The sequence below is a fragment of the Cynocephalus volans genome, chromosome 7 (assembly GCF_027409185.1).
Source record: "Cynocephalus volans isolate mCynVol1 chromosome 7, mCynVol1.pri, whole genome shotgun sequence".
Classification (NCBI taxonomy): Eukaryota; Metazoa; Chordata; class Mammalia; order Dermoptera; family Cynocephalidae; genus Cynocephalus; species Cynocephalus volans.
The window spans coordinates 117,704,260-117,728,067 of record NC_084466.1 but is presented as its reverse complement, the minus strand read 5'-3'; the positions used below and the strand labels follow the sequence as shown (position 1 = coordinate 117,728,067).

At 33.9% G+C, this 23,808-nt stretch overlaps 1 protein-coding gene across 1 annotated transcript in view; it reads right to left on the bottom strand.

Annotated features, from left to right (window-relative positions):
* Positions 1–23,808, bottom strand: part of PTEN (phosphatase and tensin homolog) — an 88,142-nt gene that overhangs the window by 19,551 nt on the left and 44,783 nt on the right. The window contains exons 2-4 of the mRNA XM_063102686.1: positions 17,330–17,374; positions 11,049–11,092; positions 9,012–9,250 (exon numbers count right to left, since the gene is read on the bottom strand). Of these exons, the coding sequence (XP_062958756.1) occupies positions 9,012–9,104 (93 nt within the window). The 5' untranslated portion in view covers positions 9,105–9,250; positions 11,049–11,092; positions 17,330–17,374. The remainder of the gene's footprint in view (positions 1–9,011; positions 9,251–11,048; positions 11,093–17,329; positions 17,375–23,808) is intronic.

Genomic DNA, 23,808 nt, shown 5'->3' with positions numbered 1-23,808 from the left:
AGTATCTGAAAAACTCCTATTATCATTGCTTCTCTATCAATTTTTCCTTCATTTCTTGTGGCCTTTGCTTAACATATTTTGTATGTTTAGCACATATGAGTTCATAATTGCCAAGTTTTCATGTGGAGTGTGCCCTATGTTAATATAAAATGAGAGTTTTTATCCAGTTTTATGCTTTTTGTTTTAAATGCTACTCCTATCTGAAATCCTGTCATCTGTTATCGAAATTTAAATTTGCCTAATCTATCTTTAATCAACTATCTATTTTTATACCTGAGTTGTAAATCTATTGTGTAAGATTAAACTCTTTAAAACAGACTTAAAAGTATAGGTTAGGGCCGGCCCTGTGGCCCGCTCGGGAAAGTGCAGCACTGGGAGTGCTGAGGCCGTGGGTTCGGATCCTATATAGGAATGGCCGGTGCGCTCACTGGCTAAGCATGGTGAGGACCACACCGTGCCGAGGGTTGCAATCCCCTTACCGGTCAAAAAAAAAAAAAGTATAGGTTATACACATCTTTCACACCTAGAACACTGCCAAAATACTGCCAGATCAGAATACCACCTTAATACCACAATACAAGATAGGTAATGTTTTGTTCATATGCTGTGATCTTCTCTCAGATAAATTCACAATTTAGATTCCTCAGTTAAAAAATCAATTCTCTACTTCAGTAATCTTTTCACTAGCACTCTAAACTCAGAAATAATGTAGACATTTCAACATAATAATGTTTGCTTGAAGCTTGTAAATCTACATCTCATAATGATCACAATAAGACTATAACAGGAACATAATTCAACAAAAGAGGAAATATGGCCTTAGGAACGATTATTACAATGACAACATGTAAAAATAGTTACTGTATATTAAGCTATTTGCTAACATGTTATATATATGCCCAACACCACCACAACTTTACAAGACAGATATTATCAACTTTACTTTAAAAATAAGAAAACAATCCCACTGCAAATAATTATCTGGACCAAATGTGAATCTGAGGCTAAAACTTTTAATCAGGTGTCCTGAGTTTTACTGACAGTATGCATACTAACTATGTGATTTGAAGTCAAACCTCTTTGAGCTCTTTGTTTCTCCTCTCTTCAAAGAATCTCCAAAGTTTAAAGTAGTACAGGGATTCTGTTCTGTGAAACTAATTTTAAGTTATATATTAAATAGTGGTGCATAATTCACAGAATCCTTCAGAATAAATGTGAAGTTGACAACTGATATTTTTCTCTCTGCCCAGCTTCCTTTCTCCTACTTGATTTTTCTTTGGGACACTATTGTTCCACCTGTAGTTTGGGGGGCTTGGGCCCTATTCTTCAGCATCAAGATATATGTCCCAATCAGAGAATTCCATTCCTTGGCCAGAAGATTTGATTCAGGAATGGGCACATGCCCCAATCTAGGAAAATCAGAACCCAACCTAAGAATTTTTTACTCAAGTTGTAGCTCTCTTCCCATTGTAGTTGCTAAAGTAAGTAGAACATAAACCTGAAGCTACTAGAAACCGTACCTTGCCATTACTTGTGAAGAGCCTGTCTGAAAATTAACATACATACAAAAGCAAGAAAAGAACAGAAGAGGAGGGAAAGGAGGGAAGGGAGGGAAGGGAGAGAGGGAGAGAGAGAGATTCCTGACAACTGCTGAGCATCTAGATCCAGGCCAGAGGTTTTAGGTTATAAGTTGGTTTTCTCTAACTTGAAATTGAAAAAGTCCTCATACACTATAAAGTAACTTTTATTTGTCTTTTTTCTTTTTTTCTTTTTAAAGTTTCTATTTCTATGTTGGGGATCAAAATAACAAAGAAAAATAATTTGGACAGCAGAACATAGTATAGTACAAAGAACACTAGATTTGAGGTTAGGAGAGACTTGAATTATTACACAAAGAGATTATATGACTTAGGACAGGCTGACCTTTGCAGATCTGTTTTAACATTTATATTATGATGGGTTTGAATTAAATAATTCCTAAGGTCTTTCCAAGTATAAAAATTCTACAATTCTATGAATCTATGGAATGAGTAACAGGCTTAAATAATGTGCAGAGGAACATAGTTAAGCCCAGGAGAATTAATGTGTTAGAAAAAATAAGAACGTTACATCAAGAGGTTTTTTTAAAAAGACAGTAATTATAGCTTGTTTTGTTTTAAATGAAGAAATTTTCATTAGTTTACAATGAGAAAATTCAGTAAATAGACTAGAAAAAAATAATCTGATTACAAAAATTCATTCCCCAGATAAACAAAAAAATTTCCATTTCTTGAGATCACTTAAAGTTAACATTTATTATTTCTAAAAGATTTAAGTCTTCATTAAAGATAAGTTCAATAAGGGGCTGGCCTGTGGCTGACTTGGGAGAGTGTGGTGCTGATAACACCAAGGACACAGGTTCAGATCCCAATATAGGGATGGCCGGTTAGCTCACTTGGAAGAGCGTGGTGCTGACAGCACCAAGTCAAGGGTTAAGATCCCCTTACCAGTCATCTTTAAAAAAAAAAAAAAAAAAAAAGATAAGCTCAATAAACTCATGTATAGAGTTCATAATACATAGGAACTTTAATAACTGATTGGAAAGCATAGAAAAATAAAATTAAAAGCTACTCAAATTTTTTTTCATCATGTTTAATCAGAGAAAATAAATATTAATTCTTATTTTATCTGCCAACATTCTGGAAGTAGGAGAGGCAAGGGAAAGAGAGGGGATCAGCAGTGATTCTAGGTAATTTGTTATATAATAGAAGTTTATCTCTTTAAACTCAAAAATTGGGGAATCATTCAAAATACATACTTACCAATATTCTTAGGATGTTTTAACTGTTTCTTCACAGTTTACAAAAAATGTGTGAGTTATCTACTATAATGCTGTAACATAAATGTAGATGTAGACTGTGGGGCACAGAACTACACAGGAAGCAACTCTAGTAGTTGTCCTACAGCATGCTTTCTTAGATGGGGGAAAAAAAACCCACCCACTGACAACTTGCTTTTGAATAATTTGCCACTGTTAATAAAGCAAAAGTATCAAAGAATGACTCCTAGGGAAGTATAACATAGTTGCCTTCTTGTAAATTACTGAATAAAAAGATAAAAGGAGTCTTCCTTCCTTCCAATAGTTATTCAACCTCAGAACATTTTTCCTTATAGGAGGTATGAGTTTGATTTCTCTGCAACATTCAAAACCTAAAGTATTATTTGGGCATTACTAACACAATGCCACATTTTATAGTCAGCTTGTACCCACAACTCTGTCATCTAATTTGCACCACATCTGCTGAGGATATGTGTCAAGACTCTGAGGACAGCCCCTGCAAAGTCTACAAATTCTTCACCAAAACATGATGACGGCCTCCTCTCTCCTCAAAATAAGAAAAGAAAGATTCTGCTCCTACATAAATGTCACCACAACACAATTTTCTTCAGCCTCTTAATATTTCCCTATAATTAAAATTAAGGATACAGGCAAAATAATATTAAAGGACAGTTCTAATAAAGTTAATCCTATATACATTACAAAATGGATAAAATGTGTGTATCTACTGTAATTGTGGTTCACAACTATGAAAATGCAAATCCACAGGCTCAACATAAAAGGAAATATTGGCAAGAAGAGAATAAACCTATTACCAGATATTCAAGAATAAAACTACTTTGGATTATCAATTATATTTATTGTAAGATACTTCACAGGAAGAATTCCGCAGGTGTATAACAACAGCTTTATTAGGCTCAGCTAAGTTTTCTTATGATAAACTTGGTTATTCATAAAAGGTTAAGCACTCCATTCATTAGTAAACAGGTGATATCTTTAAAAGTTTTAAGACCATTAAATTTTAAAGATTTTAAGTGAGCCTGCAGCATTATATTTACAAGATCAACAGCTTCAATCTGTCCTCATTCTCCCTAAATCTATGGTCATTAAATGCTCCAGCATCTGTAAACAAGGGTATAAACTGAGGAGCCTTTCAAAATGGACCAATTTCACCAGCATTACATAACCTTTCAGGAGAGCTTGACCCTGTACAGAAATTAATTATCCTGAACAGTCTCAAAATTCGTTTACAGTTCCAGGATTTGTGGACTCAACGATTGTGTAGAAAGGACCTTAACAGTTTATCAGGGGACTCAAATTTTACTCTGAATGCTGTCAGTAACTGTTTGGATAATCTTGATCACAACAATTCATCTTTCTAGGCCTGTTTTATCATCTATAAAATAAGAATCATTCCTTTAAAAAAATAGCCCTCCATAATCTTATGACTTTTATACACTATATCTAGCTTTCTAAAGCTGTTTCAACCTAAAATACCATCATTCAGTAAAACGTAGCTTAGTCAACAGCATCTGCTCATAAATTTCTTTTTGTCTTTTTAAACAAACACAGAGATAAAGGTAGGAGCACATTAGGATATTGCTTTAGATACTGTGAATAATTAATCCAAAACATGGTCTAGGTAGTATAGTATGTTTAATTAAACATAAGCTAAGTACAGTAGATCTCAGTGGTTTATTTTGACTCCAAGGTGCCAAAAGTGATCCATTTCAGTTAAATTACTTAAGTCTGAGTCTTAATATTATGTAAAACTAAACATAACAATTTTACCAAGTACATCCTTAAAAGTAGGTACACATTTCTATTTTCTATCTACTATTAGCCCATCACCTCTTGGTTTGGGGAGATTCCAACCTATGCAGAAGATGGAATACATAGTGCCTAGAGAAGTTCTACTGATGATATAGGTACTACTACATTTTACCACATGACACTATAGGTTTTATATTTTATTTTCATATATACTTCTCTTGCTATCTTTTCACTCTGGCCTGACTTCACAATAACATCCCACGGGGCTTGCCATTTCATCAAATACTCCTCTCCCCACTCTTAGAGAAAAATAGAATTGACAATATTACCAGACTGTGATGACTAGAATATCTTCCCAATGACAAACTAAAATATGTCCTGACTTTTTGATTATGGAGACTTTTCTCAGCTCTAACTTGAACTGGAAACAGATAAAATAAAATACAGTAAAAGCTTAGGTATCTTGGGTTTTACTTTTATCCCTGAACATGATGAGATGGAATATCCCAAGTGCTTCTTATATGGTAAGTTCTCACCATCAGCAGCACATAGCCAACTATTCTGATGTACCTACATCAGACAGGGTATGTATGCATATGTGTGTGGGTAAGTGTGTATAAGAGGGAGAGAAAAGGGGGGAAAAGGGAGCACATGTGAGAGCACAGTTTAATTAGAAAAGCCTGGACCATTACAAAAACCTTTATTTGCCCCAATTCAAAATCCTTGATTAAAGCACTCTGCCAAGCTATTGATTGTCATGCAAAACAAACAAGTCACACAACTGAACATGCTGAAAGCAAGAATCTTAGAAACAGTCAAACATATTTGTAGCTTGGAGCAGAAAAGCAAGACTGTTGCATTATCTCTATCAAATAATTTTATTCATCCCAAAGAAACTGACATTTTTTCTAAAACTTTGAACCTGGTCATGAAAGGATTGGAACTATCATTTCCCTTCAGCATATGACTTCTCAGTATAGCCAGCTACTAGTTTTCATCAAATGCATGCATGATGACACAATCAAATAATTCCCATTTTGGAGTCCCCTATGGAAATTTCAAGAAATATTAACATTTTCAAAATGGCAAAGTTTCTTTGCCAAAAACATCCCTGAAGAAATCTCAGTATTCCATAGACGTATAATACACCTTGGTGGCTGGCACATCACTAGTGCAGCAACACATCTGGTAAAGACAGAGGCTCTCCACATCATCGTCACCCAATCATCAGTATGCACTAGAGTGCAACACTCTTTAAATCCTGAAAGAAATTTTACCTATTGTTGTGAAAGTATTCTACTGTTTCATGAGTCCCAAGCCTTGAATCATAGCCCGTGCAAGAGAATTTGTCAAGGAAAATCTACTGTTATGAAAGTTGCCAAATTCATGAAAGCCAAGACTTTCAATCAAGAGCTTCTCGAGGTTTTGTCAAGAAATGGGAGCAACTATGAAGTTCTTTGCTACCTGTAAGTTTACTGGCCATCAGAAGACAAATTCTACAGCCAGACACTGCTGTTCACTGGATAAAATAAAAACTCTTTCAAAGAGTTTAATTCTTTAGACTGGCCAGTTAACTCACTTGGGAGAATGTGGTGGTGACAACACCAAGGTCAAGGGTTCAGATCCCTGTACTAAAAAAAGAGTTTAACTCTTCAACCTTAAAACTGAAGTGTGGAGTCATAATCCTTTTCTTCCTAACAGCATTACTGATACAGACCTTGCCAAAAATGATCTCACTAACTTGAAGAAAATGATTCAACATGAATTTATCTGAAGAGTCTTACAGAATTCTTATTTCCTAACACAAGCCTACTTTCATAGGGCAAAAGAATCTACAGAATTCATTTACTCTTTTATTCTTTTGTGAGATAAAGTTTTTGGCACTTGTTTTTACCAAAGACAAAGTCAAGACTGAATACCAAAGATCATATAAAAGTTGCAAAGTCAAAGAAAGTGGCTTAATTTCTAATTGTTTTATTTGTTTTTATGTAAAAGGCTTTTTTATAGAAGTTTGTGGTTTACAGAAAAATTGAGCAGAAAGTTATCAACCTGTTGTTTTACAAGTTAAATAATAGCAGTCTTTTTATTAAAATTGACTATTGAGCAGAACTTTTGAACTTTTCACTATTGAGCTTAATTTTGGTTAATTTGTACCACTTAGACTTATTCATTGCTCAAGTAGTGGCCACTGATTTTTGTATTACAAAAAAAAAAATAAACCAGACATAACTCTTAAGAAGGTTCCTTTTATATTCCATGTTTAAAAATAGGTTTCAGTGCAATTAAACATTATAAACAAAATTTTATGTTTATGTATACCATGTACATTCTTTTGATTACAGAACATTTATAGCTTCCATCAGATTTTTAAAAGGTATATAACACAAAGAGCTTAAGAGTGCTTAGCTTAGGGCCGGCCCGTGGCTCACTCGGTAGAGTGCGGTGCTGAGAACACCAAGGCCCCGGGTTCGGATCCCATATACGGATGGCCGGTTTGCTCACTGGCTGAGCGTGGTGCTCACAACACCAAGTCAAGGGTTAAGATCCCCTTACCGGTCATCTTTTAAAAAAAAAAAAAAAAAAAAAAGAGTGCTTAGCTTAAATCTAGTTTTCTGGCACCACATTACCCAATTTTTCTATGTTATTAATGTTTTTACCTGATTTCTTTTCTACTACCAAAATGCTGCTCATCAATCCAGTTTTAAGTTTCTACCACTGCTTCTGCTACTGTATTTTAATTTTACCCATTTCTCCCCATTCATTCTCTTTTCTGCATGCTACCCTGCATTTATTCATTTTCATGTAAACAATTTACTTCTATACTTTTAATCAGTAAAAGCAATTGTTTCCCTCTATATGATGATAGTATGAACCAAAGTAAACATCTTCAGGTTCTCAGCTCTATAATTCATTCCAGAGCTATCATCCCAGAATATGTAGAAATCTAAGGTAATCTTCCATAATCTTCAACATTCACCAAAATCATGAACTAATTAATAATGAATTTTATTAATTATCACCAGTATTTTGTAAACTATCACCAGTACTTTGGCATCCTTATATATAACTCAAGAAATTCACAAAGACAAACAAAGGGTTAGAAAATAAGAGATGAGAAGTAAAGGAACTACAAATCAATGCAACTACATGGCTTAAAAAGATGGATATGATCAGCTGTATTTCTGTTTTGAACTTGAATTAAGAAGAAATTAGCTTAATCTGGAGGAGAACCTTACTGATTATAAAAATTATTAAAACTAAAATAAATTTTTCTCATGAAGTTGGGATGGCTCCCTCCCTACAACTCTGTAAATGAGGTTTTCCATCTACCTGGAGTGGTTTTGGTTTTGCCTTTCTTGGTGATGAAAAAATGTACAAAAGCTCTTTGTATTAAATGTCAACATGTTTTGCCATACTTACCCTCCAAAGAAATGGATCCCTTGAAAATCACTGTAAAAGTTCTCCCCAGATATTGCTGTTTGCTTTCAAATGTTCTACACAAATTAAATGTCACTGATTTTCAACAGTCTTTAGCTTTCTGAACAATCGAAGAATCTTTGTCTATGGCCATACCACCCTGAATATGCCTGATCTCGTCTGAATAATCGAAGAACCTTTGATTAACTTAACTATAACTTCCTTTATGAATATTCATATCAAGAAATAATTTTTATGCATTATAAAAGTAAAGATCACACTTTACTAGGTAATGACATACAAGCTATTATCCAAAGGCATTCTATTCTCAAGCAAGCTTCAGAAATATCAAACTTACTTTTGATTAATATGCCGCTTTTTAAAAATGCTATTTTATAAGGATTTTACAAGATTAAATCTGAAATACAGTTAATGGGTAATATCTGCTAGCATGATATGAAGATGGTAGCATGAACAGAAAAACTGAATGAATCAGTGTTGCTAATATGGAAATTGAGGCACTGAGTAGAAAATTTAGAAGAAAGAAATAAGGGTGGGCAACTATCTTTTTAAAAACTGTTTTCCAGGGACTGGGACGGAAGGGAGGAGAAATGGGGAGATATATCACAAAGGGTACAAAGTTTCAGTTAGATAAGATGAATAAGATCTGGAGATCTATCAGACAACATGGAGACTATAGTTAATAACAGTGCATGACATACTTGAAAATTGCTAAGAGAGTAGATCATAAATGTTCTCACCACAGGGGGAAAAAAGGATAACTCTGTGAGGTGATGGATATGTTAAGCAGCTTGATTGTGGTAATCAGTACACAATGCATACATATATCAAAACACCACATTACACACTGTAAACATATATAATTTTTGTCAATTATATGTCAGTAAAGCTGAAGAAAAAACTAAACAAAAAAATTTAAAAATCTATTTTCCAATAAATTCTTGGATCTAGCAAGAGAAAAAAACCATCAAATATAACTTACCTTTTTGTCTCTGGTCCTTACTTCCCCATAGAAATCTAGGGCCTCTTGTGCCTTTAAAAATTTGCCCCGATGTAATAAATATGCACAAATCATTACACCAGTTCGTCCCTTTCCAGCTTTACAGTGAATTGCTGCAACATGATTGTCATCTTCACTTAGCCATTGGTCAAGATCTTCACAAAAGGGTTTGATAAGTTCTAGTTGTGGTGGGTTATGGTCTTCAAAAGGATACTGTGCAACTGTGGTAAAAAGATAACCTCAGAATAAGAAAAAAAATCTCTCCTGAATTTTTAATTAAAAGTAGGTTAACTTTAAAATGTTGCATATGAACTTCACAGGTTTTTAAAAGAAAAACTAAATTCCAGAAAAAAATAATTTATTACTTGTTAACTATTTAGTTTTAAAACAGAAAATAGTCTCTCACCAATTCTTAAATGTACCCATTAGACAGGGAAGCCAAGTATTATTTTCCCCACGTTATTCAAAACATATCAGAGAGAGAGAGCTGAACCCAAAATAAAATGTCACATGGACCTCTTGTTAGAGATCTCAATGCATTTTCTAACAAAAGGAATAAAACATTTACAATATTGTATCATCACAAAACATACTCCAAAGAAAGTATAGATAACTAATAGAATCGACTATGGAAAGGATTGCATTTTACAGTCCATAAAATAAAAATGCTAAGTGTGCTATTTAAAGATGATCTTGCAAATGATAGTGTTGTATATGTATATCTTTAAAGGCATTTACAAAAGTAACTGAAATAAATTACTTACAAAAGGTATACAATAGTAGTAGAGTTTACCAAATGAAGTTTCAGTCTTTCCACACGGATTATGAAGAATCTAAGACTTCTCTGCTCCCTACAATCTGTAGTAAGGTTTTTCTAAAAGTTGTCTAGAAACAAGACTTCAGACATATCAATACTAAATTTTATCTTATTAGTATCTGCCTTGCTTCCATCCTACAAAGATCCTTAAAAATCATGACTGATATCTAATGTGCTAATTATCCTCTGTGTCATCTAAATATGTGAAAAGCATGTCTCATATCTTCAACCAAGTCATTCATAATGTGATACAGGATAAAATTAATTAAGTCTTTTGGTGTGACAAGAGAGCTCTTCTGGTATACAACGACTACCATTATGGGGAATCTGTGGCACAGATTTCACTTAGTCATCTGCCTAACTGTTCTATCGTTCCATCTTCATTTCCCTAGTGGCACACAAAAACATCCAGGAAAATCTGATAAACGTATACTGAAAGCTAGATAAACTTCAACTTAAGCATGCTTTGCCTAGTAAGCAATAGCCTAAATCCACCAAAAAAGAAACTTTTAGTGAATTTATACTGACTCTCAATCATTAGAGTTTCAGAATTCCCAAACCATCTGTTTGAAAGTCCATTCTAGATTTTGAGGAGGAATCAATGGCAGATACATCAATCTGTAGTCTATGGCACCCACTTTCTCTTTTTTACTATCACAGCAGCATCTGCCAAGCACCTCAACTCTCCAGTTCTCTCACAGTTTAAGGGGTTCCATAAACACAAGTGGAAGTTTTTGTGGACTCAGAGAATTTACTTATGCATGGAGTAGAACTCATTTAATGCTGTTCCCTGCCCTCATCTCTCAGATCCTTCCTATCCATATTTGTTATACCCTTTCCCACCTTTTAAATCATTCCTAACACAGAAGAGTTAAGTAATTCTGCCTTTTCCCTATAATTATTTACTATTACACCAACTGCCTCAACTGCCTCTCCTTATTCTATTACTAGTTTAGGAATTTCTTCTAATTCTTAGTCTATTCTGCACTTTAATTTTCCTGACAATATTGATAGGTTTATGTGATATTTGTTTCCAAAAGGAGAACAGCAAAATTAAATTTATTTTTTCAAAATTTCTAAGACCATCTTTAAGATAATATTTATCTTAATTAATAATCTAGATGATTCATTATCACTATGACAGTAAGATATAATCTACAGGTTTTAAGTTGTAGAACATACTACAGTACATGTATACCTACCTCTGCAGTTAAATTTGGCGGTGTCATAATGTCTTTCAGCACATCTAAAAGAAAAGTTTAAATGTGATATAAAGTTATCTTTGGCATTTGGGGAGAAAAAAATATTAACAAACATTTCCTGAATCTTTATAATGGGCCAGGCATTGTGCTAAGTGTTCTGTATATATTCACTATCTAATTTAATCCCAGGAATTCGATAAAGTAGCTGTTATTATCCTCATTTTGTAATTAAGGAATATGAGACTTAAAAGGTTAAGTGTATGCAACGAGAGCATATACATTTGCTTATAAAACTTGTGATGCCATTATTACATGACACTGCAAATTCAGTTGTATCCATACCTTCAAATTTCTTCTATGGGAATTTTGCATGCAACTGAAATATACTTTTGATTTCACAAGTATGTGTAAACAACTGACTAGTTTCAATATTATCTTTACCTCACAACTGAGTTACACAATTCTCAAACTATTATTTAAAACGATATATGTTAAAAACAGTAAAAGCATGAAGGCAAAGGAGAAGTAATGAAAATCTGAACGAAGCTAATCTACTTGGACACAATGCCTACTAAATTTTTTTAAACCAGACCTTTCTCCCTTTTGATAAGCCAAAGATCATCTTTTTCAATAACCTCTCAAGTTACAAGTTTTAAAGTCTGAAACTAATGAAAGAATAAGTAAAATCCCAATACAGAATAGTAAAATGCTGACTTAGTATTACTACAGCATGCTAACACTTGTGTCCTTTTAATAGTGGTAATATGTTTGTCATTGTGCAATGGTTTATTCATAATTACTTGGCCATGTTTATAAACATTAATAGGCTCAGAAAGGGATCTTATACATCAGATGTGGTCAGCAGCATCCTGGTAACTCCAACTACTAACCAAACCAGATTTTTTAAAAAATTATTTAAAATAAAAACTTAGCATTTAATGGGCCGACCCATGGCTCACTTGGGAGAGTGCGGTGCTGATAGCACCGGAGCCGCGGATTTGGGTCCCTATATAAGGATGGCCAGTTAGCTCACTTGGGAGTGCATGGTGCTGACAACACCAAGTCAGAGGTTGGGATCCCCTTACTGGTCATCTTTAAATTAAAAAAATAAAATAAAATAAAAACTTGGCATTTAAAAACAAATAAAGGTCCACAGCCCCTTAACCTGCAATTCCAAAATCCCAAAAGTTCAAAACATCTAACATTTTCTCTTAAGTTCATGGCAAATTCAACTGCAGCACAACCTGATCTGAGGTTATAAGACTGTATATAGTAGTCCTTAATTAGTACACTTAAAGTGAAGGGTCAAACATTTCATTCTAGGTACTGTCCCAAACACCACTGGGGTATTTATGTAATATAAAGTATATACTTCTGTGTTATCTTTTTGAAAACTGAAAAATTCTGAATATTGAAACGTAACTGGCCTCAACAGTTTCAAGTAAGTGACTGTGGATCTGCATTATACATTTAGAAATCCTTAAAATATCTATATAGTTCCTGTACTTACAAGAGTTATGAGTTTCAAAACCAAAATCACATGAAGGTTGAACTGATTATAAACAAACTGCAATACATGAGTTTCTAAATGTTTAGACCTGAAATAAATCAACTTTCACACTCAAAACAAAACAAGCCCTTCCTTTTTTAGTATAATTTAGTATATTGAAATTTATTAGAAAATTTATTTAGAAATGATATATGCACATATAGGCATCCTTGCAAAATACTTTTCTACTTAGATATAAAAAACCTGACAGAAAGAAGATGACTGACCAAGAAATGGTCACATTTTACACTTTCTTTGGTACAGATTAAAGATGAGACACAGTCAATAGTAAAGAATCCATAATGGAGTATTTTATAAGGAATTATATAAAGGCTTAGGGGGTGGGAGAATGCAGGGCCAGGAAACAATTCTGAGAAGCTGGTCTCATGACAGCTAACAGAAAATAAACATTGTTAGTTGTGTGCAGCTTCAAGTTCACCAAACTTCTCATACTTTTTTTCAGGATCTTAAAACATTTGGTTTGATGAACACTGCTTAAGATCACCTTCATAAAATGGTTCTCAAATATTACTGTTAAGAAGAACATATGCAGGGAAAGCAGAAATGATTACTAAATGTTTTCTGTTTCATCCTTACAACCATGTGATAATAGTTAATATTATCCACATATTACGTATTAGAAAGCTAAGATTTAGAACATTAAAAAACTTGCCCTAAATCACAATATGTGAATAGAAGAGCCAGAACTCAAGCTCAAGATCTCTGATTACAAAAGTCAAACTATGTCTACTATTTCTCAGTATTTTTACTTATAAAAAATACAAAAGTTTTCAATACAAAAGCAATAACAAATTTTAGTCAAAGCCAGCCTTCCTACAAGAACAATATCTGTCACAAAAGATAGAACCAACCAACAGTGATAAGAAAAAAGTCATGAAAATCTTTACAGGTAAGCACAGGAAGTATGGGAGAGTATAGGCCAGGACTAGTAGTGATGAAAATGCTCAAGAATGGAACTGGTAGAATAAGAATGAAGACTTCCTTCTTAATTAAAAATCTTCTCTGATAAATGCCCTCCCTTCTCGCGCGCGCGCGCGCACACACACACACACACACACACACACGTCTTTAAAATTTATGTTATGTTAGTAATAAGTCTCTCAAACTAAAATTAAAGATATACAAACGGCAAATGGAATTCTAACCATTTAAATTTAACCGTTTATATTTTCTTATAACTAAAACTCAACTTAATCATTACTTTTTTATCATTACCTCATATTGGCTTATATAAGACAAGAGAAATAAAGCAGCATTGAAAGAGAGAGTTTTTATGAAGCGGTAGACCGAAAGCATAAGAAACAGATAAAATTAATAGAAAAAGTGAAGTGCAAAGTGAGACTTGCCAAAAATCAACTAGGTAAGTAGGGTTCTTCTTCACTCTCTTCAATGAAGCTATCTCCATCGTACAAAAGAAAACTTAATAAAAATTAATAACAGCTAAAGGTTTACCACAAAATGATGGAGTATATCAAATAGAATATGTAGTAAAATACAATACACCTTCTAAAAATTAGTATCCAGTGAAAACTTAAGTTCCTCGAAGGCAAGAACTATAGAGCTGACACTCCATGTCTATGGGTTCTGCACCTGTGGATTCAACCAATTATGCATGGAAAATACTTGGCGGAAAAATTGTGTCTGTGCTCCACATGTACAGACTTTTTCCCTTATCATTATTCTCTAAACAAGACAGTACAACAACTATTCACATAGCATTTACATTGTATTAGGTATTATAAGTAATCTAGAGATGATTTAAAGTATACTGGAAGATGTGCATAAGTAATATGCAAATACTACACCATTTTATATCAGGGACTCTAGCATCCTCAGATTTTGGTATCCATAGGAGGTTGGGAAATCAATTTCCCACAGTTACCTAGATGACTGCGTATGCCTTTATTACTTATCACTCCTCCTTTCCATATCCCTACCACAGTGCAGATTATACAGAGGAACAAACAAAAATGAAATGTTCTTCACAAAGCAAACTAATGTAAGTATCAGTATACCTTAATTAGGTTCATGTTATGAGCCTAATTTCCCCCTTTCTTAAGGTAACTTATTGAATGCCTGTAGAAAATGCAGAGATATTAACAGATACAGTTAATTATTAGAAAGCCCACATTAGGAATTCTTCTTCATCTACATATATCATAATTGCTATAAAAGGTTTAACATATTATTAAATGAGTATGCTAAGTGCAAATATCTTTAAATCATCAAACTTATATGTGTTTGCAAAGATATACATGACATTTAATTACAATCTTAAAAATAAAATAAACAAAAAAGAAACATCTGCTGCTTGCCAGACTCACCCAGAACCAGAAATACAAACAAGGGTACAAAGGTTAAAAAAAAAAAAAAAAAAAAAAAGACTGAAAAGTGACATCAGAAATCAAAACATGCTACAACTTTGTAGTTCTAAAAACTTCTGAAGTGAGTAAAATTTGGGGAGGTTAAAATAAACAAACAAAACAAAACATAAAGGGAATATTGGCATAAACAGTGTATGGTCTGCTACCATATGTACCTGTGTGACCTTATTCAACTCACTTAACTTTCTAGGCCTCAGATTCCCCATCTGTTAAGTGAGAAGGTCGATCTCTTTCAGGTACTTTCTCTTTCTGAAAGTCTATGATTCCATGTGGGGAAGGGAAGTTAAAATATACGTATTACAAGCTACTCTCAACTAATAAAGAGTTAGTCCATTAACCTGGGAGTCCAGTGTCTGGAAATACAAAAATAAGAATGCAGTCAAGTTCCTAGGCTATCCCTCAATGCCAACTTTAACCATAATAAGTGATCTACAATACTGACAGTACAAGCCAAAGTCCTAAATTCTGGAAGCAGGAAGCCACTACATACAGGAATGAAAAGAATTTCCTTCCCTTTCTATAGATATGTTAAACTGGAATAAAATTCTGAAAAAGGCAGAATTTGTCTTTAGTGTCTTTTGACCTTTCTGGGACTCTCTAAATCCCCAATCCTGAGAGTCTAAGCCTGAAGTAACGCATTTAATGGATTCCATCTTTTGACAGTTCTTGTCCTTTCTTAACTTCTGAATCCAATTGTTCAAAAGTACAGTTTTTGTCCTCTAAAGAGACACTACAGCATCTGCAACAACTTATCTGCAACAGGGCTCATTGTAGGAGAGATTAATCAGGAAAAGAGGAAGACCACTAAGTATATAGATCATTTGTAAGCTGGGCCTACCTAAACTTACATTCCTACAGCACCTTTTGCTTTCTTTTTTTTACATTGTTACCTATTACCACCACACCTCCCCCCACACACTATACACACACTACAATCTGATCATAATGAATTATCTGCCATATTCTAAACACTATTATATCAACCAGCTTCTTACTTGCCATTCCTTTGGCCTGCAATGTCATTTCCTCTCCTGCTAGGCCTAAGGGTCAATCCCTATTGATTTTTTTCACCACAGCTCAAACATGTCTTCCTTTATGAAACCTTCCCTGTGGGGTACAATTACTGTCTCCACTGATGTCTTCACTGCTCTCGTTACCTCTTCTATAATACTTCACCTGCCTTTCACATTAGACTATAAGCTGCCTGAGGACTGGATCTACATCTTATTTACCTTTGTACCTCCCAGCATGTTTTATATTATCACTCAACAAATATGTGCTTCTTTGTGAATATGAGGAAATCAGTGAAAACTCATTAGGAGTAATAATATTGATGTCTACTCCACTCCCAGTACTTCTGAGGTCTTACCAGAATAGAAAGATCACTAAATTAAAGATAAAAAAGCAACCTCCCACAAGCCAACAAGGTACAGAGAGTCTTTCATCCTTTTTGATAAAGAGTTAAATGCCTGGTGGAGGCAGAAGGGAATCTTGGTCTTACATTTGATAAATAAACTCTACAGAAATATCATGAGTGAATTAGTATATCTAACTTTACATAAAAAAATCTTTCCTATTGCATAATTTATAGATATCACATGGGAAAAATAAAAGCAAAGTAGAAAAATAACACATTTTATGTGCCATTTTTTAAAAATTAGAAAATGGTCAATATTTGGGGAATTAAAAATAATCTTCAAGGGCAAAAATGGTAAAGTATTTGCTCACTCCCCTCCTTTCTTCCTTTTTATCATTCACATCTCTACTCCCAAAGTCAAAAGAAAAAATTAAAAGTTAAAGATAATAAGGTCAACCAGCTCTATACAATGGGCAATCCTTAAAACCCTACTCCAGGCAAGAAACCACTCAATTCAACAATTTTAGATAACTTATTTGGGTTATGTACAGTTAGGGAATACCCTAAGAGCTGTTTTAATCGATTGACTTGGAGACACAGAATAAACAAAATTATATCCACTCTAAAGCATACCTCCATGGAAGATGTCATTAATGCTTTAACAGAAGCTCTGCTGTGAATTACACTTCAAATTACCACATGGTTGTGGGCTCAAAGACGGGATTGATGCCAAGTCATTTAAAGCAGATCAAGTAACATCAATCTGTGCCAACATTGTTTTACTTCATCACTACACTTTCGAAATGATCTAACAATGGTCTCGATCAGACTTATTAAACTAATTGTTTTAGGAATACAATTCTGTCAAAACATATCTTTAAATCTACCTCACTCTAACAAAGAAATAACTTTCACTTAATAGTTATTTTAGAAGATATTTGCAAGCATACAAATAAGAAAACATACTTACAGATTGTATATCTTGTAATGGTTTTTATGCTTTGAATCCAAAAACCTTAAAACAAAACAAACAAACAAAAAGCCACCATTAACAAAAATGAGCTAACATTTAAAATTACATTAACACTATTGAGAAAAACCAAAAGACAAATTCTGTTTTTTCCTAATCTCAAATACCATTTAAGTAAAAATAAATAAATAATCCAAATAAATATTCCCTCCATGGGTTTAAACTAGTAATCACATCATTCTTAATTATTACATTACACAGATTTATACAATCTGAAGTAAAGCCAGAGCTTTTCATAGAATATTTTTATAATCTTCTATCTTCAGCCTAACAAATGACACTGAGTATTGAGAAATAACTTCTTTAAAAGGCATCATTAGCATTAGCTCAAATTCACCTAGTTCATACACATTTGCAAGAAAGTCACAAGCAATCAAGTACTCTTTAAAAAAAAAAAAACCCTGAAAATTCAGCCATCATTTTTCTTTCAAACTAAAAACTTTTGATATTTGAAAGATAAAAGTAGTAACTATCAACTCTGTGCAAAGTTTATTAAGCATTTTCATATACATATTCTCATTTGACCCTCACACACATCTGAAAGGTAAAGCTTATTCACATTTTACAGAGGGAAGTAGGTCTCAAAGAGATTATAGGACTTGCTCAAGGTCATACAGCTAATAAGTCAAAGATCAAGATCAAAGACCTCTCCCTCAAAACAATTAGTTATGAAAATGAACAACAATCATAGCTAACACAAGCACTTACTACATGCCAGGCACTATTCTAACCACTTTATGCATATATATTTGTTTAATCCTCAACCTTGTGAAGTAACAGAAGGGTTAGAAGAGTACAAGGCTGACAAACTACCAAAATAAATAGAATAAAAAGACAAACAGAAAAGAGAGGATTCAAGAAGAAATAAGAGTTCAGGAAGTTCAATGTATGATTAGGAGTTCCAGAGACAGAGAACACTGAGAATAAGTCAAAGATGTAACCCAAGAAAAACATCCCAAACTGAATGACGTGAGTTTTCAAACTGAAAGGGCACATGAGTACCCAGAAAAATTGATAAAAATAGACCCAAAGAGAAGCATGCATATCTTTGTGAAAGTTCTGACTACTGAAGACACAAACAGAAGACACTAAAAGCTGCCTGAGAAGAAACAGATTTCACAAAAATAATTTGGAATAAAGATGACATTACCCTTTTTTAATGGCAACACTAACAGCTTAAAAAAATATTTGGGCAAAACCTTGTTTTTTTGGTTTTTAAAAATTTTTTTTGTAAAGAAAACAAAATTTATTTGCTCACAGTTTCTGAGGTTAGGAAGTCCAAAGTCCGTCTGGTGGTGGTGACAGTGACCCAGGGGTCTCACATTGCAAGATGGGGGGGGAGGGAAAAAAGGGGGTAGAGGGGAAGAAAAGGGGTAGAGGGGGAGGGGATAGAGAGAGGGGGGAGGTAGAGAGGGGGAGGGCGGGGGAGGGGGAGAGAGAGAGAGACTGACTCTCCTCTCTTCTTTTAAAGCCCTCAGAACCACACCCCTGACCACCATTTTTAATCCATTCACTACAGCACGGTCCTACAATCCAATCACCTCATCAAGGTTCCACCTTTCAATTACCATAATAGGATTTCCCACCCTCTTAACAGTCACAGTGGGGACCAAGTTTCTAATACATAAAACTTGCGGGACACAATTGAGGCTTCAGTGAGTTTAAAACCTTCTGATTTTGAAGGACAATTATTACCAGCCTAAAATTCTATACCAAGACAGACTATAAATCAAGTGTGAGCATATAATAAATACTTTCCAACAAGTAAAATAATTTTTACTTTTTAAATAAGTAAAATCTCAAATAATTTTGCTTCCCATACACTCAGGAAATTACTAAAAGATGTGCTCCACCAAAACAAGGGTGAGAAACCATGAAAGAAGATGACACATTCCCGGAACTGAAGAATCCAACTCACAAGAAAGAAAAAGAGAATCCCCAGAATGATGATGAAGGGACATCTCAAGTAGACAGCTATACAACAAGTTTAGAGAGCAATTAATCCAGATTAGGGCAGATCAGAAAGCTCCTGGAGAAGATAAAATTGATATAACAACAAATGAGCTCAAACGTGTTGAGGGATTTATACAATTGGGGGCAAATTTGTGAATGGATTAAAGTTAAAAAGATAGCTAAACATGTGAGGAAAAAAAGAGACAATTAAAACTTCAGGGAAAACAAAAAGTACAACAAAAAGCAGTCACAAAGGGCTGGCCCGTGGCTCACTTGGGAGAATGTGGTGCTGATAACACCAAGGCCATGGGTTTGGATCCCTATATAGGGATAGCCGGTTAGCTCACTTGGGAGAGCATGATGCTGACACCACCACCTTACCAGTCATCTTAGGGAAGAAAAAAAAAAAAAAAAAAAAGTCACAATACACTATATTGCTAAACTCTGAATGGTCTTTATTTAGTTACAGTCACATAAAAACTCAATACTGATATAACCAAGATTATAACTACTGGAAGGAGGGAGGATAGGGAAGAAGTCTGAAAATATATGTGTAGTGGAGTAGAGAAAAAAAAGAGTCCATGACCTTGAATATGAAAAATTACATAGTAGTACAAGCAGTACTTATAACTTTGTCACTAACATAAATTATATTTCTTGTACATTTTTTATATCACACTACAGTTGTTGAAGATAGGTTATGATCCTTATGAAAAAAGAAATATGAGATACCCCTCATAATTTCTTTGCTTTCAGCCTGGAGGCGCTTTTCTGACACAGCAGAAGGAAATGGAACTCAAGTGGAACAAAGATTTCACTGAAGTGAACAGGCAGACATTAGAGTTCTGGATTGCTAAGGTAGCTGGAGTTTGTGCACCAAAGTACCAGAGTAGAGGAGATGCATAAGAAGAGGGCCTAGGAAGTCTGCACAGATTTCACATCAGGTTCTTAGCCGAGGGCTGGTCTGAATATGCGTAGGATGTGAAAACATAATAGAGATGACACCAGAGGTAGTACAATAACTGGGAGAAGCTGGAGTTCTGACCCAGCCAGATTGGAGAGATGTCATTGAGCAACCCAGATTTTCAGCTGAGGCCCCAGAAAGGCCATGCCTTAGGAATAAGGACTATGCCCTAGGACAAAAGACAAATCTGAAATAGGCCTACCTTAACAAAGAAAACCATGCCTGACAATACCAGGTCAACCATTAATCTGAATGCCTGCCACAATGAAACTCAGCATCCTTAAAGGAAGTAACAATCCAGATTCCCTACAACACTCAACATATGATTAAAATATACTAGACAGGCAAAGCAGAAAAAACATGACCTATAACTAAGGGGGAAAAAACAGTCAACAGAATCCGACTCCAGGATGAACCAGAATTAGCAGACAAGGACTTTAAAGCAGCTATCATAAATACATACAAGGATGTAAAGGAAAATGATTATAACAGTAAAAAGATAAAAGTCTCAGCAAAGAAACAGAAAATATCAAAGACAAATTCTAGGTCACAAAAGTATAATATCTGAGAAGAAAAATACACTGGATGGTCTCTAGAAGACTGCAGACTGCAGAAGAAAGGTGTGGCAAGTTGTATTTTCTAAAAATTCATTTAATAAATTATTTATCAAGCACCAGCTATGTGACAAGCACTACTGGAGACACACTGGTAACAAAAGTCCAAGTACTCATAACCACAATAATGAATGCATCTAACAGCTTGAGAAATCCAGTAGAGAACCAGTTTTTAAGGTATCCCATTCAGAAAAAAAACAAAGGACACTCGGACAGCTCCCACTAATTCTAAAATAGGAGACAAAAATAGCATCTGAAAAAGCAAAATAATTATTTGCTACATTTTTCTATAGCTAACTCACTATTTGGTAACCATATATATTTCTCCTGCTGTATTCATGTTTAACCATTTGTTCTTAGAACCCTAGTGTAACTACAGCTGCTACTGCTGTTACTAATACATGAAATAGGGTCTTTCAAAAAAAAAAAAAAAAAACCCACATAAATCATCCCTGCCTTAATCCCATTAACACAGGCAAGCTCCAAACACTCTAATCCTTAACTACTGTCTCCTGGTCATCTTCAGGTTGTTAGAATTGTCACATATATCCAATACAAGGAATGTATCTACCTTGTTGAAAATGCACTTGTATCTCTTATCTGCACAGTACTGCTTTCTCCTACATTATCTCAAATTAAACAGAAAAGAAAAATAACAGCTTTGTATAATTCTGCTCAAAACTAGTGACTCCCCATACTAAAGAAAATATACTCTCTCAAAGAGGTATAAAACTGAAGGGAAAATAAATTTAGTGGAGAAAGTCACCTACAACTAGCTGAAGAAATTCAAAAGGCTATCAAAGATAGTATGGATAAGAAACTGACAAACATTTCTCCAAAGAAGTTTTATCATTTTGTACTTTTACCAACATGCATGAGAGTCTAGCTGATCTATATCCCTGACACCCTTTGTTAGCCCTTTACGTTTTAGCCATTACAATAAATAAAACAGTATCTTGTGTTTTTTCATTTCCCTGATGACTAATTTTAAACATCTTTTATATGCTTATTGACCATTTATATATCTTCTTTTGTAAAGCTTCTGTTCACATCTTTTGCCATTTTCTTTATGGTGTCATACTCTCATTATGAAGTTGTAAGAGCATTTTTATATACTGCTGATTCAAGTCCTTTGTCAGATATATGTATTGCAAATATTTTCCCCAAGACTGCGCTTTCTTTTTCATTTCTTAACTGTGTCTTTCAAAGAACAGAAGTTTTTAATATTGATGAAGTCCAATTTGTCCATTTTTTTTCTATATACTTAGAAATATTTAACTAAATCAATGGTCACAAAGATTTTCTCCTGTGTTTTTATCTAGAAGTTTCATAGTTTTAGGTTTTACTTTTACATTTAGGTCTATAATCCACTTCGAGTTAATTTTCGTGTATGATGAGAGGTATCAGTCAAGGTTCACTTTGTTTTCTACATTGTTCCAGCACCACTTGTTAAAAACACTATCCTTTTCCCAGTGATTAATCTCAGTATCTTTATCAAAAATTATATATATGAAGTTTTCCGGAACCTCTATTCTGTTCCACTGATCTATATTATATGACTCAACAATTCTACTCATAGGTATTTAACCAACAGAAATGAAAATATATGTCCACAAAAGTCTTGTACATAAATGTTCATAGCATCTTTGTTATAACAGACTCAAACTGAAAACCAACCAAATGTCTACCACCGATAATGGATGAATAAATTATGTCATATTTATCCATACAACTGAATATGACTCAGCAATAAAAAGAAACAAATTACTGAAATTAGCAATAGGGATGAATTTAAAAATATTATGCTACGAGAAAAAAGGTCAGACAAAAAAAGAGTACATGCTTTATGACTGTATTTACATGAACATTTGAATACAGGCAAAACTTATCTAGTGACAGAAAGCAGATTAGAGATTGCCTGTGACCAGGTTTGGGAACTGACTGCAAATGGGCAAGAGGAAATTTTTCATAACAGTAATGTTCTCAATCTTAGTTGTGGTGGTTTTTACATGGCTATGGGAGTGTATGGGTGTGTGACAAAACTCACTGAACTATACACTTAAAATGGGTACATTTTATTGCTTATAAACTAGAACTCTATAAAGTTGACTTTTAAAATATGAATAGCTTCTGCTTTATAAACATCAATTTATAAAATGCAATCTACCTTTTAAAAATCTCAAATTTATTTTAAGCAACAGAGTATATCATCTTCAGGAATTAGAACATTTTAGAATGAGAAGCAGTATGGCACTGTTTGGAATAGCACTGTCCAATAGAACTGTCTACATTGATAAAAACATTCTTTATCTGTGCTGTCCAATACAATAACCACTAGCCACATGTAAGCTATTAAGCACTTGAAATGGAGCTAGTGCAAATGAGTAATTTTATTTTAAACCAATTAAAAATTAAACATAAATATCTACACATGGCTAGTAGCTACTGTATCAGATAGCAGAGATCTAAAACATATATATCTATAAAAAAAATCCACTGAAACACAATATACATGCCTCCTAGTCAGGTAGTCAAAATGTGTATATTCTTGGAATAGAGCACACAATTGGAATAGAGGAAAGACACAGTAAAAATGAGGAACTTCGCAACTGTCAAAATATTTACTGAAAGTATTTTCAACTATACTTGGTTTTCTAACAAATTCTCTATATGCTTAACTTTCTTTTATCATTAGATTAATAAAAACAAAGAAGGAAACTATAACACTGGACATAGTTCTGACTAAGAATCAGAAACAAGTTTGAGTGGAAAAGACAGGAAACAGGGAGAAAGTGTTCATATAATTTTAGAGTTCACGTCAGACAAGGAAGGAAATACTGGCATAGTTAGATATGATACAGATCAGTAAAACATTTCAAAACCTTCAT